The 17,335-nt window shown below is 42.1% G+C and overlaps 1 protein-coding gene across 4 annotated transcripts in view; it reads right to left on the reverse strand.

Moving 5' to 3' along the window:
- Nucleotides 1-17,119, reverse strand: part of KIAA1549 (KIAA1549 ortholog) — a 335,592-nt gene extending 318,473 nt beyond the window's left edge. For 2 of the 4 annotated variants that reach the window (XM_048300476.1, XM_048300475.1), the window contains exon 1: nt 16,605-17,118. In XM_048300476.1, coding sequence (XP_048156433.1) covers nt 16,605-16,716 — 112 coding nt within the window. In that variant the 5' untranslated portion in view covers nt 16,717-17,118. Of the gene's footprint in view, nt 1-16,604 lie in introns of all 4 variants that reach the window. The other 2 variants (XM_048300478.1, XM_048300477.1) reach the window with 2 other exon arrangements.
- Nucleotides 17,120-17,335: the final 216 nt, after the last annotated feature.

The raw sequence follows: 17,335 nt of genomic DNA on the forward strand, positions 1-17,335 counted from the left end.
CTACCCAATGATTACTCTCACAGAAACTGGTGGAGCTGCAATAGCAGGTCTTTCCATAGTCATAAGACAAGAGGTTGTAACCTAAAAACTGAATGCTCCTCTCACTGCAGCTGAAGAATACAAGGGAAAACACACTCAGTAATGTTTTTCACTATCAATAATCCAGTTTTAGTAAGTAGAAGTATTTGTGGTATCTTTCATTAAACATAGTTAACAACTGCTCCTCACAGCAAATAGGAAATTGGATAATGCCAACAAAGATCTGCACAGGATTCCTTCCCTCTCCTCACCATCACTTTATTCTATCAACTTCTGTTACTGAGGAATAAAATCACTTAAATAGGGTTTTAAACAAGTCAGAAAAAAAAAAAAAGAAAGAAAAAAAAGCCTGCCTTCCTTTGTTATTAGGGATCTAAAATAGTCCAAACCATATGACTAAAAATATACTTACCATTTTTTATCCTAGTGTAATGCCAAGATTCAAGCATGGTCCATGTACTTTCTAGTAAATTAAGCCAATCAACAAAATGTTTCATTTCCTCTGCCCTTCCTCCTCTCTTATCCAGTACACTTCCAGGTTTACCAAGCTAGAGGATTTTAGAAACACTGCCCTCTCCCCTTCATCAAGAAGCATTTCACTTCTAAGAAACAACATGCACCAGATATATTTGTGACAGGCAAGACCAAGTTCAATAAAGACACTAGACCTTTGTATGGAAGACAGTCTCCAAGGGCTCTAAGATGGATAATAGCGTGGAGATTATTTCATTTTAAGCATTTCTGAGGTAAATTACATTGCTACGAGTGTTAATCTCAACATAAACTGAAGTATATATAAAGTGAAAGAAACAAACTTTCGCATTTAACCAAGTCAAAATTACACTCTCAAGACATTAGGCCTCTAAAAAGTGGCCCCTGGTTATCAAATGCCAGTAGCATGTCAACATCTGTACTGTGGGTGCCATAAGGTGATGGTGCTGACAGAAGAATGAAATTTATCTGAAAAATCAGCACCTGTATATTTGACTGAAGCTTGGGCTACATTAGGAAACAAGCTATTGATACAATTTTTTCACCAAACATCTGGGACGTCTCATAGCATCCTTACTTTCATGCCTGCTCTGTAGAACTCAAGTGACTGATGAAAAGAACTTCACCACACCAAGTTCATACCACAGTTTCCTTACAGGAGTCTAGTAAATCTGCACATTAAGTTCTTACACCTCCTCAGATTTGTGTCGTACACCACTATTCCTACAACAGAGATGGGAACATGCAGGGGATTTAAAAAAATTTTAAAAGCTATGAACATCTGAGTATTCACTACAGTACCACCTCTCAGCAAGGACTCATTTTGGTGTTTCCTTAACTGCGAAAAAGGTTACTGTAAAGTCCATCTAACACATCCATCTAACCCCCAAAAATTTAATAAAACCTGGCATTTCTAACACTTGCAGTTTTCCTTAAAATGTCAGCATGTTCAGATTTCGATGGTGAGCCTTCTGGGTTGTTGTCTGGCTTTTTTTTCCCCTCTTTCTCTGCAAGGGATTAGGAGACTGAGAACTTGTCAGTTCCCAAACTGGTTTACATAAACCAGCCCTAATTAGTGCCTCAATCTGCTACAGTCAGCGTCATGAGAGATCTCCACATTTCCCTGAGTATCTCAAAGACTACACCACCAGACAGTATGGACACAGAAACACCTCTATCTTCAAATAGTTATTGAACAGAACCCATGAAAATTCTTAGTGTGAATGAAATTAAATGTGACTGAGATTCTATGTTGAAATATATACCTCTGGAAAATTCTCCTGCACTAGTTCTTAGCGGCAGCGCAAAATCTTAGTATTGAAGCTAACTATGTAAAACAGCAAAAGGTTTAAAGCTCTTACACCATTATGGAGGGACAGACCAGAAAGTCTTTTTCAAAGAAAGCCTGTTCTGAAAAAATAGTCGTCCTCCATTTTAAGTATCACAGAGAACTGCAATCATGATTTTTTAATTGGGTGCCAGAGATGCTTTAGCATTTTTAATGTTTTACATCTATGTGATGATACTTAAATCATTATAAAGAAACCACATAGGCAATGCTTCCAGTTTCACACAACAGTCTCTCTACAGTGACCTACAATACACACTGCCTCAAATAATTCACTTTTATTAGTTTTTCTCTGATGAGGCTTCCTCTCCCCAAGACACTGTTCCATCATTAAGCCAACACGCAATTAAACAAAATACTGAGTTTTGTATCACTTGGCTTTAAAAAAAACCAAAAAGACAAAACCAAAAACCATTTACACTGCAGTAAGCAACATGATGGCTTATCTTTTTCTCCACAATATTTCGGTATTCCTTTCTGCTCCCAACCCCCCACAATATCACAACCTTCAGGAAGACTCACGTATTTTCTACTGTAAAATGCATTCGTTTCCATCAAAAGGGGCTGAGAAGTAACGTGCCACCACGTTATCTGTCAGTGTCCCTGCTGCCCCACACCATTAATTCAACTCTTCTGCTCACAGGAAAGCTGCCACCAGCAGCCACTGCCAGAAAGTTCATGCTCATAAAACTCTGCAAAAGTCTGCTGGAACTGATGAGCGTGTTCATTACAAAATATTTTGTCTCCAGTACTGACAGTGTTTTCAAATCCTGTCTCTCACGGTAACATTGAGTCAGGCAGGAAAACAAACATTTCCACTATCTACTTAAAGCTGAAGCTCACTAATTGGAATCTTGCTCTCTCTGGGACGATGCAGAAGACATCTAAAGCAGCAGTAGGGAGACAGCATGATGTATGACAGAATACTCTATAACCTGATTTCAGTCGGCTGCTAGACCTTTACCATTTCATATTGGGTCACCCAAATTTGCACTCCCAAAATTTTCTTGCTTTTCACATAGTCCTGGACAGCCTAGCTTGCCGAATTAAGAGCACTGAGATCTCTACAGATGCGATTGATTCACCTCAGAACATTCAGGCATGCGTTTGCTGCCCTATTGACAAGCTTGGCTCGTTAGACCAGAACAAATTTCCAGCAATGGCCTGGTTTGCACACAGTAATATAGGTGTAACTACAAGGTGGTTTCCTGTTTGATAAATGAGTGTACAGAAATAGAAGAGAGCCAAAAATGCAAGAGCAGCACTGGTTTAGCCAGTAGCCCAGCTAGTCCTCCAGGACCACAAGGTAGGAGCAGTGCTGTTACTCAGGGAAGCAAGCAGATGGAAGGAAGCCGAGCATGTTGGCAAAGCTCTGGGCCCGCGAGGCTACACAGGGAGAGCACATGCAGAAACAGTGTGAAGAAAGGAACTGTTCACATGGGGACTGAACAGTAAATAATTCTGAGGCTAGGGCAAGTGTTGAAGCCAGGCATAAAACAGAAGGCATCAACTGTAAAAAAGGATGTACTAAAATGCATTAGCAAGAACAGTGATTCTCTATATCTGTCAGTTAGAAAGGGGAAAAATCTTTATCTAGACAGTTTATGGAGCTTGAACTTGCTATACCAATTATGACTGAGGACCAAGGAGATATTTTAATTCAATCATTTATAGGAACGTTTCCTTAAAGAAAAAATTTTACTGTGTACTCTGAGTTGAACAAAGATCCACTTTCCCTTCAGCTGATAAAACTTCCCGAAAGACCAACAACTCGTAAAAATTACTAGTAAGTTATGAAGTTCAAATGAGAAAGGAGTCGCTCTTAAAACAAAGATTTCTCAATAGGAGAGGCTATTTAAGAACAAGCAAGTTCAAATTCAGTTGCTCCTTAACAAATTCATTTCAGAGTAAAAGAGAGCCGTGGTGCCATTCTGTCAGTGGCAGCTGTGTTTTGAAAGGTTCTTGCCGCTCCCTTCTGTCCCCTGATACTCATTGCTGCACTCGGAGGTGCCAATACAATTGTTTGCATGACTATGCTCTAAGTCAGGGTTTTAAGAACTATCCCATTTAAAGGGGCAAAGACAAAGCCAAAACAGTAAAAATGTCCCAATACAGTACTTTAAAAGAAATATAGCCTATATAACAACCACACAAAAAACCTGATGTGACGAGTTAAGACAGAAGTAACAGAAACATCTTAAATTCAATCATTCATGTCTGGCAAGAGACTACACTCCTCTTTCTTCCTCCTCCCCTTTTTTCCAAGTATTCCCTTCCCCAAGAAGAAAAAACCCCACCCATGCCTAACAAGTTCTACTGTTCAGAGCTTGGAAGAAGTATACAGAATGCAAAAACCAACACAAGATGGAATCAGGTAATTTTTTTCTGGTTTTCAGTAAGAGGTAAGATGGAACTCCCTGAGAAGCAAGAGACGCTTCCAAGAGAAGCACTGAGGAAAGTAAAGAGGGGAATGTTTCCTCAAAAAAATCCCATTAAAGGATTTTCTTCCAAAAAGAGGGGGGGAAAAAAAAAAGGAAGAAAAGGAATTTAAGTTTACCATATTGGTTAGAAGAAACCATACTACTGTGTTTGTGTAGCAGAATCTACTGGTCTTGTATCTCTATTTGAATAGGCACACATTATGACAATTCAACATTCCAGACTAACATAAAACATTGATATGAAACAACACTGAGCTCAAAAGACTAGCTTTGACTATTATTGCTGTGTCTTCTGATTAAATATACATAACACCTGCTGTAATGTGTAAAACCAGAGGAAAATCTAGAGGGTTTACTTGTTTAAAATAGAAATTGATTGCTTCATGAACAGCCCACTTACCAAAGCATAGTTTTTATTTAGAAATGTGCCATTTTCCATAAACACCAACAGAGAATAGTATGAAGAAGCCTGCAAGATTTTTTTGGATGGCAAACAGACTATTAATATGATTATCAGAGACTACATCATCACAAGTCATGCTACTCTTAATTACACAGCCACTGAACAATTTCTGCATGAACATAAGTGTTTAATTAAAGATAAAATACACTTAGCATGTCCTTTTCAACTGCTCAATATAAAAAAAATCCTATACATTTAGGAAAAACCCCACCTGTTCCCCAAAGAGACTGTGAACAGGAGTTTGAGACATGCACAACATTTATTGTTAGTAACATATTCCACTGGCTTTGATATTCCTTCATGAAAGCAAATCAGAAAAATCAACCAAACCCAAATGTTCTTCTCAAATATTTAGGTTTCAAACAAAACTTTTACTTCAAAATTTTCCACCTAACTTGAGACAACGGAGCTCCAATTTAAAGGCTCTACATTCTTTAGACTGGAAGAGACAGGATGAAATTCCTGCCTCAACCGTTTTGAAGCAGTAAGGAATCCAATCCCAGAAGTCACGAAGGATGCAATAATGCCATTTCTCTTATACTGCAGAAACAAATCAGGAAGCATCAACGAGCTTATGACCTGAAAAAGTTTCCAAGCAAGATGAACCATACTAAAGTTAGCACAATGAATACATTGCAGGTTTTAGAGACAGTTCAAAGGGAGCTTTAGTCATTGGGGTTCCTCATCTCATGAACTTCACATGGCTCCCTGTTCTTTCCTGCTGACAGACTGTGTTCATGCTCCTTCCCACTGCAGTAAAAGAAACTTAAGGAAGGCACTGTAGAATTACCAGAGTAAACTGCTATCAGGTTACTGTATGATGTAGCTCCCAAGGTGAGCACAATAGAAACAGAATTTGAGACCGTGGTTCCAGTTAAACTTTGGGAGAGTTCATACAGCCAAACTAACACAGATAGTCTTCAACCTTTATGCACTGTTCAATCATGAAAATAAACTACCTGATTTAATATTTCCCTTATCTCTCAAGGGAGGGGTAAAACCCCCCAAAAACAAACAAACCAAAACACACACATGTTAATGCATTATGAGGACAACCCAGTACTACGTGCCTGAGCCTATATGAGTGTTTCACAAACACCTGCTGCTTTGGGTGGTTGCTTTCCCTGTCTATGACAAACTATATTTAACATCCACCTGTGCTTTTCACCTGTCCTGCAAATAATTCCATCCACAAGAATTGACCTTAAACACTCTGAAGAATACAAATAGCTGCTATTTTATTTAATTCATTACTTTCATTCTGCTGGTAATAGTCTCAATTTTTCCAGCTCTCTCAAAACTAAAAGCATCAAATCTCAAAATACACTTTCACAGACCCCAAGTCCACTAATTCATCAGAAATGTAATTTCTGATTATGAGAAATGGAAGTAGGAGCTATAATTATTCACTCAATTCATGATACTCAGCTTCATAAAGCATATTAACTCTTGCACCTGCATTTGGAAGATGTAAAATACATATCTCTGCTTTTGAAAATACCTATAAAGCTATTTAACATCATATTTACAGAGAACAAGTTTTAGATGTGGCCTCTAAGGTTGATGCTATTTATAGGAATGAAGGAAAGTACTGGAGAATATTTCTGAAGTATTAAGATACTAAGTCCCATAGATGTTTTTACTGAATATATGATCCAACATAAGGCTGCATTCTGCTCTTCAAGGGCTGAGTTTTATTTCCAAATATAAAATAATACAACCATTCTAAATTGTCAGTGCAATTTCACACATCAGTAGCATGTTTCAATGATGGCTTTGACTCATTAAAAAGTACATCAAAACACCATCATTTGAGTGTTATTTAAAAAAACAATCTGAAAGAACGTCTTTAAGGTTTCTAGAACTATCTCTACCTGACTTCTCTGCTAAAACTTTACACATGGTAACTAGCAGCAGTAAATACTAAAGAATCATAAGAATACGTTAGTACAGAAACTATATTCAGTTTTGTTTCTAAGTTTCTAATACTCCCAGGATTTTAAGAAGATTATACCTCCAAGTGACACCGTCTGCTTGGAATCCAGTCAATTCAAAAAGAAAAGAAACTGGATTTACTTTCATTTCACATTCCTCAGCTTTCCTAATCCTTCTGACAAATTTCACAGTTTTAAGAACATGGCTGTGGTAGAAGCAACAAAGTAACTACTCACAGAGGCAAACAAAGTAAACAGACTAATACAACTTATTTTCTTGAAACTTCCTTGCTTGTATTAATATTGGATAAAATATTTCTTCAGAAAACTTTGATGCTAATCAAAGTTGATAAGCACTTACATAATTTTTTTAACCAAGTTACTATAAAAAGCACATGCACTCTGGAAAGACAAAGGAAAACTTTTTTTTTTTTTTTGTTCTTTCAGAATGGAACAAATTACATCTTCTAAAAATTTAATGTCAGTGGCTGGAAGCCCAAATCTATTTCATCTTTCGCCATAAGCACGGGAAGTAAGGTCACTGACAGATTTTAATTGAAAACATCTTCAAACCAGACTTCTGCTCTAGATCAGGATTTTGTTCTGTGACGTGCAATTTCTATCGTAATATATCACACAAGTTAATCCCAATTTAGCAGCAGCTTCAGTTTTAAATACAGACACCACTGGAGAAGTTACCCAACCAGAATCCAGTGTAGCTGACAAACAACCGCCTGTCTCCCATTCAAAAGTAACCTGATACTAGCCCAGAGGGGTCTGCTACACAAATGCTTGGAGCTCTGTCTCAACTGTATCGTTGTGGCTTTGTGGTTGAGCAATGCTCACTGCTATCTGCATACATCAGGTGGAATTTATTTACAAGAGAATTACGGGCCACAGGAAAAGGTGAGACAGGCTCAACATCTAATCAAGTTCACACCCAACTGGAAGAATAAACGCTCCCTCCACCACTGCAGCATCAAACAACTGCATTTAAATGAGGGAAGAACTGCTTAGAGATTCTCCACAAACTAGTTCAATACACTACTGGCTGGGGAGTAAAAAAAAGAGATCCTTCTTTCTTGTAAGACATCATATCAGTTTCATTTTCTTATTTAGTATCAAAAGATTCAATAAGGAGTTTAGTCCAATAGGGTGCGAATTAAGAATAAAGAGGCTGAAAACAACACCTGTACATCGTATCAATTCTATTTAAGAAAAAAGATCTTTACCTGTACTACGTGACCATTTATTTTCAGATGCATTTACAGTTCTCAAATATATCTTAGCAGGCATCTGAGAGTTTTCTATTAAAACTGAGACCAGCTACCAATTAAGAAAGTGCCCTTCTGCACAGCTTTAAGGCAAGTGCTGAAGTATTCAGGGCAGCCATGAAAACCCCTCCTACTCTGCAACATCAAGCAGCCCTCCTCTTACCACAAGACTTCCCAACTCAGCTTTCCATCATCAATACCCTAATCTACATTTCCAATTTCACCCACTCTTACCACAGCTCCAGCCCCAGTGTTACCTTTCTTTTCCTTATGTCAGTATCCTCCTGACCAAAGTTCCTACCCCTCCTTGCTCTCACCCTGCCACACCAACCAATTTCAGACAGAGGGCACAAAGACAGCTCCACGCTGCCTTAACCATCCAGAAAAGCTTCGTCAGGACACACTCCTTGCAGAGCTGAGAACTACACACACCTCAGACAAGCCCAGCAAGCTCACAGCTCTGGCCAGGACACCCCTGCTGCTCTCCCAGCAGTTGCTGCTCCAGCCAGGACACCAGGTGGGACACCCATTGTCTCTCAGCTACTGAAGAACCAAAGCTTTGCCTTCTCCCTTTGACACAGACCCACAGCCGGCAGCACACACAGCATGGCAACTGAAAGATTTGATCTGGTGCCATTTATCTGCCCAGTCTCCCAATTATCTTGCATCACTTAGGACCTCTTGCTTGCACCATCACTCCCTTTCCTAAGGACAAGGGCAAATCCTACACTGTGTGCCAAGATGAAACAGTTCCCAGCTTCCCCAACTATACATTTCATAGAAATAGCAATAAAGTGTTTTGAGCACAATACTGCCTCTCTCTATCCCACCTGTGAGATATAAAAATGCTAGCAATAATTCAGTTGATGAATAAAGATGTGCAGACTCAGATCCACACCACTTACTTGTACCTGTTGTCTCAGTGATAACCTATGCAGCATCATAAAATGCTTCACAAACAGAACTTGCATGGAGAGCAATTTACAAAGTTAGTGTGTTCATCCTGCCTGTTACTACCATGGATAAAGTCACTATCATAAGATTACAAAATGTTCTCTGAAACCTTAAAAAATGTTAAGCCTAAAAATCAACCAACATAAAAACCACAGACTGTTTCTTCACTCGATCAGTACACCAAAGTTCTCAGTCATGAGCAGTATTAGTCCCAATGCTGCAGTCTGCACATAAATTACATTATTTATTATTCATAGCATCTCACAAAAACAGAACTGCAAAGTATTTCATATCACTGTTGCAATCTTCTTCTGTCAGATTATACAAGCTCATCTGTCAGCTCCAGTGACACATTACATTATTGCCTCAAACCATGCAACTCAGGGTTTCATTATCCCCACTGTTAAAAAGATCACCAGTTAGAAAACCTGTCTTGTGCACTTGAATTTCGAGTTTTCTTTTTTTCTCAACCTAAACCTAAATAAATAGTTATTTATTACACTTCTCTTTATGTTTAATCTTTTATGTTTGAATAAAGTCCTGTCCATCTGGGTTTTTTTCTAGATTAGACAGTCCCAATAATTCTGCAATCTGAAATGTCTCCAATAGCCTTCCTTGAAGGACAAGGCCTTTTACTTTTACAGCATTCCAGCTCTTCAACTACTGAAGAAAACAAGGTATTACACAGGATATGCCCAAGTTCAAAACCAATGTGTTCACAAGGTCCACCACCACTGTGATCCTGTTGAATCCCATTCTGTCTTCGATCCCTGATAAACACCAGGTCTTTAATACAACACTATTACATTGTCTAGTCCCCACCCTGCAGTTATGCAGATTTTCAAGTCCTTCAGTATGACACTAGTATGCATGTTCCTTACTGAAAAGCATGGATTTCAGGCCCTTGATTTACTATGTTCCCACCATGCCTCCCTCCTCTTCCCTTACCTGATGATGAATTTTAACCTTTTGTCTATTTCAAACCACAAGACCTGACATGCTGTCTTGTCCAGACAGCTAAAGCCAATTCAAAATTCTATACAGGGTATTAATTCATAGAAGAGAAGCCTCTCTAAATCAGAGGGGAGAATAGAAAAGGACTAAAAAGATTTGAAAATAAGTCTGCACATGAAGAGCAAACAGGCAGGGGATGTAGGCTGAAACTGCTAAAACTGAAATTGAGCAAACATTAGTAACCATGATTTCTTTTTAACAACATTTGAGCTATTAAAAAAAAAAAAAACAAAACAACATCAAAATCCTACTGCACTTTGATACAGCATAGTACATCTTCCCATCTCTAAGGCTAATTAACGCACTAAAAACGTCTTAATACAGTAAATTCATCGTGTTACACCACCACCTGTTACCTTCTATTTGCTTACAACTAGTTTATTTATTTCTTACACTTCTTTTCTGTAGAGTCGAGTTCTGCAGACTGGTTTATCATCTACTGGACCTTTACTGTTCTCAAGACAAAAGTCTGGCTTTCTGATCAACTTTTTTGCTCACCGTTATTGCATCTGGACATTCCTTAGTATCTTGAAAATCAAATGACGATCTGCATCTGAGAAATCATGTTTTACAAATGGTGAAACTAAGAAACAAGGTCAAATTCTGAGAGCCTAATTTGAAACATTAATTAGTATTTAGAATTTCAGACACAACATCTATTTAAGAACAGCTTCCCTTGATTTCTTTGGCAGCTGGAAGCACTCAGCATTTCTGCAACGCAGATCCCAGAGGTCTGACATCCAGTAAATGAGGAACACACACAGCTAGTGACCACCTGTGGGAAGCTTGGTTTAAGCAACTTGAGCATCACTGAAACTCTGCAACAGCAACACAACTCCATTGTCTAGGACAGCATCTAATTACATTAACAGTGAAACCTTTATTCAAACTTCCCTGTCCCTCCCTTCATGTCACACCTTCAAACACCTGCTACAGATGGAGCAAAATCCTGCAGATAACTTCTTCATTTGCTATCCGATTGCCATTTTTCCCCAGAGCAGAATCAGTCACTGAGCAGAATGATGGTCCTGTCTGCGTGTAGGTGTATGTGCAGAGTTATGTGCAGGTGCCTCTATAGCTATAAATATCGTCTATATGGATACATGCTTTGTGACCATGTGAGCACAGCTGTACAGCAGCTTACAGGTACAGAAGTTTAAACTTGTACAGGTTAACAGGTTATTTTAATGTCAATATTTCCAACTTGCTGATTTTTGCCTTTGCAGTTTTCATATGCCGCTACAACTTTTGTGGAGGAATTTTTCCAGTTCTTAAAACAAACTTAGAAAAACACTTCTGTCACAAGTCTGATTCATGCACATTCATGAAACATTCCAAGGAGCAGCAGCAGATTATCATGCTTCTGGCTAAGAGGAGAAAAGGACCAACACTCTGAAGCCCTGAATCCTGTGCCAGATTCTGAAGGAAGTGTCCCAGAGCAGCAGGCACACATTTTCCCATTCCTAAACTGCAAGCTTGATGCTTTTGGCACATCTCCTCCAGTCTTGTCCCAGTCCCTTGTCTTCCCCACTTCTGATTCATCCTTTCAACACTATTTTTTGATGTTTATTTTCCTTTTTTAAACTGAGTCCATCTGTGTTTCCCAGTATGCTTATCCTACTACCAGACTGCATTGCTTGCTTCATCTAGGATTAAATTCTGCATTGCACTTTCCCTCATCTACAGACCTATTTTACACCCCTGACCTACTGTCTTGCCCCCTAGTCTTTGTGCCCTGCCAGCTCCACTTTCTTTCATCTGACAAACCTTCTTGGATTTGTGTCTCTTCCCCTCCTACTCCTACAGCTTCCAGGTTTCTGGACACATCTCATCAGCAAGCAGAAGAGTGACTGGAAAGATCCTTAGACCCTTACTCCAAACTAAACCTAAGCCCCATGTTGGCTCCCTCTAAAGCCTTCTTTCTGTTTGCCCTCTTGGGCCTAATGCAGTCAAAGACCACCAGACAACAGTGCACCAGAAGGCAGATGCCAAAGATGCCCTAAAGAAAGTAAAGCATTACAAAGCAGAGACATGTCCTTAAACACAAGGCAGGCAGGTGCCCAGTTCTCAGTCCTGAAGCTCAACCAAGTCCCACTTCAGGAGCAGTTCAGATAGACTTTCACAGCAAAGTCCAATCTTTCACATAACATTTTGGGCTATGGGAAGCATGCTGAGTACATCTACCCAGGTGATACATATACTCCTGGTCAGTACTGACATGGGACCAGGTGAGGTCCCATGAGAACAGGCCTTATTCAAGCTTCAGCTGACAAAAAAAATGTCATCTTCTCTATTGTAGCCATGTCTACCTACATTCAGTCATTACCAGCTTTTGAAGCGGAAAAATCACTTTCAAAGCAGGAGTGGATAAAATATCCCCTTCAGAGCAGACACAATCCACCAAAGTTTAACTGCATGCTCCAAAGCATACGGGTATTAAAGTTGTTCAGAAAAGAAGCTGGCAGAACTCAAAGCAGAAGCCATTGTTTTCCTCTTGCCTCAACATCAGAAGTTGCTGAACTCTTTCAACTGATATTTTGCAAAGAAGAAAAAGCTTCAGCCCATAGCTAAATGCACACTTTACAAAATCTCAACTGAAATATTTAAGTTTGTTCTCAACTCCACCGCAAAACAGAAATATTTCTTAGACACATCTTACAGCTTTAGTAAGATCCAGCACAATCAGGCCTGTTTACCATTTTCCAATATTTACTGGGCATTCCACATGCCATTAATTACATTAATGAATGAGTGATGTGAGTACTGATGGTCAATTTTATCTTTTTCCCCCCAGTCTCATGTGCTAGGAAAAACAGACCACTAATGCATTGCTCTTATAAAAGGTTTTCCCTTAGTCTTCCAAAACAGCTGTCCCCAGTAACATCAACAGCTGAAAACACAGTATATATACACAGTATATACAGGGAGTGTCACTCAAAGTTGTTATTGAGCTCATGTGTGTTTGGCAATCACTACAGAAAAGCATAGAAATATATGACTTTTCAAGAGATAGAAAGGCATCATATCAGGTAACTGCAGGGCAAAAAAACTGTCCATACTTACAAGGACTCCATGAGAATGGGATTCATATACGTGAGCCAAAATAGAAATTAAGTCTGCATAATTAAGTTTATTACCGCTACCATTTTACTAAACTATGTGATTCTAAGACAAAATTTAAAAGATAACCATTTCCTTGCGGCTTGTTCCTTATACCCAGGTTCCCAGGACATACTTTATTTAATAACTCTTATGCAATTAGCATTCATCGTGCTGTATGCCACAATGGGCCAGGCTGGAGACACACACTGGTACTTAAGGACATCATCCATAATAACTCTTACACAACCAGTGTTATTCATACTGTCTGCCACAATGGGTAAAGCTGGAGACTCACTGGTAGTTTAGGAGATCAGCCACAAGCAGATCTACTTTCAAATGAAGGAAAGCCATGTCTCCCACAGCTGAAGTGAGACTGTATTATTAAGAAGTCTGTTCTGCCTCACTTCTCTCCCAAGCAACTCCCCCACACACACACATTCTGAACTGACAAGCAAGAACAGGGATGTCAGAACCTGCCATTTACCACAATCCCCAGCTTCCCAAGACTTCTTGGAAAAGATCTGTGCTACAACAAGAGTCACTGTTCTGTAATGTGCCTAGTTCCTGAAATCTATTACCCAAGGTAGGTCAAAGCTGTTAAAGCCTGCTTTGCTGAAGTCATGCTGTATTTCAAGTCCCAGCCCTGCCTGCAAAGTCTAAGACCTTGCTTCACAAAAAACACTCACAAAACAGACACCACCGAACAAAAAGCTGCACTGTCCACTAGCTTGTTTAGCATTCTTACTTCTTGAAAGAACATGCAAACAAAAAACACATTTCTTCTGGCATGACTACAAGTGTAGCTTGTAGACACGAGGCTGACATAAATAAAGCTAGCACAGCATAGAAAGCAATCATAAAGAGAATCCTCCAACCATATGAGTCTTCTGTGAAAATGAACTGGAAGCAAGCTTGACAAGATGAACTGGCCACAAGAGACACGATGCCAACTCAAGTGTTTGCAACAGACTAATGCAATTAAGTTGAATAAACAATATCCTGCAACCGTCCCATAAGACAGCTACATCTGATTCCTTGCTTGACCTCCACAACTTGCCTTTGGTCCCTGAGTCTCTGAGGAGACTCACTGCAGTCTTTTCAGAGTCCAACACAGAGTTCTCCTCCCTCTCATGCAAACAGCACAGTGAGACAAGATAAATCCTCCTGATTGTCAGTGCAGGAGTTGTACAGATTGTGCAATGGAACAAAAGCAAAAACACAGCCTGTGCTGAGCAGCGAGACATTCAAAGAGCCTAGTCAAGGCCCTGCTTCACTGAGGTGCTCAAATGCAGACCTACCTTTAGCACATTGGCAGTCCAACCACATACTAAGAGTTCAGCATCTGCTTAACTGGGGAAGCTGAAGTCCTGATTCAGCGCCATGTGACTTTTGTGGGAGCTGGATCAAGCATTCCAAAACCCAAGTTGTTTAACTACTAAACTTTCTTAAGTATTGACTTTGCTATTTCAACTGCAAGTAAGTGGCCACTCCATTCTTACTGTATGCTTCTTCTGTGTAACCCAGAGCTGTAGCAGTTTGCTCTTGCTGTCCCTGGACTGGTCAAGACCATATGGCACTGAAGACATATGGCAAATGAACTGCACCCTAGAGAGATTTACAAGAGTTGTAAATATGTTGATCAGTTAAGTGAATGCTGTCCAAACCTGCTGCATTTGGTCAGTATACAGCTCTTCTGATTCTCAGCACCCATTTACACCATCAAAACATGTCAAGACTAAAGAAAGCATTACGATAAAGACTGTGTTTTCTAAACCTTATGGGCCCCAGACAGAGAAATCAGACTCCTGTCACACTTTTAAATAAAGCATTTCACTAAATGAAAAGGAACAAAACAGTCTTGTTCTCTTCAACCTGCAGACTTTAAATATCTGCAATCAATGGACCATTTCTGAGATGCCTACAAAAAAGCGTCCTCTGAAGAGCAAATTTACTCTTAGTATCCTCAAGTTCATTGCACATGATTCACATGCCCAGTGGAAACTGAAAACATAGAGGACTCTCAAATCAAAACAGCTTAAAGGCTCCTGTCCTAGACTGAGCAGGAAAGCATCGCTTTGGGCAAGATCTGTTGTCTCTCAGTACTCTATTCCAGCAGCTCAAACGCTGGCTGAGTTACATAATATTTCTACTGCTGTTTTTAAGTTATACAAGAATGCACAATAATCACACAAATGTTTACAGAAATTCACAGCCATGTTTAATTAAAAGCTACTATGTATTAGAGAAATAAACAAAAGCCTTCACTGACTTACTATGAAAATACAGAAAAAAAACCCAGCCATTCTACAAGGCAAAAAAGCACAAGCAGATTTCCAATTTATGAGCCTACTGCTTTGCCTTCTACTTGTATGCAATGCCTGATCTATTTAAGAAAAAAAAAAAAAATCGCTGAAGTTTACTATGAACTATCAATTTTCATGCAGCCTGGAATGGAACACCTCTTGCAGGCTAGAAGGGAGCTGGAGGAGAATGTAACTTCCCTGAAAAGCTAACTAGTCACCTCCAAAACACGAACTACTTTCTGAAGTGGAATAAAGGATTATTATAAAGAGATAAGCATGTTTTATAACACCAAGGTTCTTAAGCACCCAACAATAATCACAATTCTTGTGTTTGAACAAAAGAGTCAACACTAGTTAGTCCACTTCATGAAACAGGTTACTGCAGGTTCTTATCACTTCTTGCCACTTATCAACAACTTACTGCTGTTGATAAAAATGTATTACTTTATACCCGTTATCTACCAAAAAGAAAACCTAGTCACAGCAAAACTATCTTTTCATGAAATTGTAGTTGTTACAATTTTTTTTTAAGTATTAAAGATAACCCAAGAAGTGCTATGGGACCAGAACCAAATGAGACATCTTTGTGATTAAACTATCTGCTTAACTACAGACTAATTTTGATACCTAGAGCCACAAGAGAAAAGAGGAGAGGAAAAAAAAGCAGTCACATGGCTTTTCCAAAACACCTACTGAATACACCACCCTCTGGAGCCCGAACCGTTCTCTCCACACCCAAGTCATGCCACGGCGGTGCTTGGTAAGTCGTACTGGGCGTTTCGAGAGGCTCCGACGCCTCCTCACTCGAAAGGTTTAGGAGAGCCAGGCTACCCCGCATGCACCCCGCAGGTGCTACCGCCGCCCGACACGGAGCACCTCCAAACGCCCCGGGCGCTGAAGCCACAACTCCGGGCGACCACTGGCACAGGACACCCCACACGCCCGAAACGCCGGGTGTCCCCTTTGTCCCCGCACCGCTTCTCTCCTTCGCTTCCCCGGGTCGGGTCCCAGCCCCGGCGCCTGGGGGCTGCCACGGCCCCGCACAGGAGCGTTCGCGGTCTGGCTGCGAACAATGCGCGCCTTTTCTGGCGGAGCTCCCCGGCCGCGCCGCGCCGGCCCCCGGCCCCCGCCCGCCGGCACTGCCGCATTGTTACCGGCGCTGCCGCCCCCCGCACCGCCCCGCTCCCGGCACGGCCCGGGCCCCGCACACCTGCCCCTCGGGCCCCCTTTGTTCCCTTACCTGCGGCGGGCGAGCCCCGCAGCGCCGGCACGGCGAGCAGCAGCGGCAGCAGGGCGGGCAGCGCCGGCCGCCACCGCGCCGCGGCCACCACGAAGCGTGTCATCCCCTCCATGGCACGGCACGGCCCGGCCCGGCGTCAAGTCATCGCGGCGGCCCCCGGGTCCCCCCCGCGGGGGGCTGGAAGGGCTGGGCGGGTTCGGCGGCTCCTCCCGGGTGCATCCACCGCCGGCGGGGCTGGGACGCCCGGGGACGGGAGGCCGCCGCAGCACCCACCCTTCCCCACGCCCACCCCGTGGGGAGCGTTCACGGGGGCAGCGCCGCGGCACCTCCCAGGAGCGGCGGTGCGGGGGCGAGCGGTGCGGCGCGGTGCCCCGAGGGCAGGCGGAGGGGAAGCCCCCGCACTGCAGGACAGCGGGGCTCCTCGGCGGGGCGGCTACGGCCCTTCACGTGTGAGAAGGCGGCGGTGGCGGCAGCCCGGACCCGGCACCCGCTCGCTCCCCGCCCGCCGGCGACGCGCTGCCCCCGGCGGAGCCCGACCCGCGGCGGCGCGCACAGCCGGCCCGCCCGCCACCTGCGCGCTCCCGGCCGCGTCCGCGTCTGCGCGGGGGCGCGCCTGGCCCGCCCCCTCCGCCGGGGCGGTGGGGAACGGAGGGGCGGGGCCAGGGGCGCGCCCCGCGGGAGCCGTGAGGGGCGGGGCGGCCGCAGCTCCGCCCGGCGCCTCCCGCCTGCCC

The sequence above is a fragment of the Corvus hawaiiensis genome, chromosome 4 (genome assembly GCF_020740725.1).
Source record: "Corvus hawaiiensis isolate bCorHaw1 chromosome 4, bCorHaw1.pri.cur, whole genome shotgun sequence".
Taxonomy (NCBI): domain Eukaryota; kingdom Metazoa; phylum Chordata; class Aves; order Passeriformes; family Corvidae; genus Corvus; species Corvus hawaiiensis.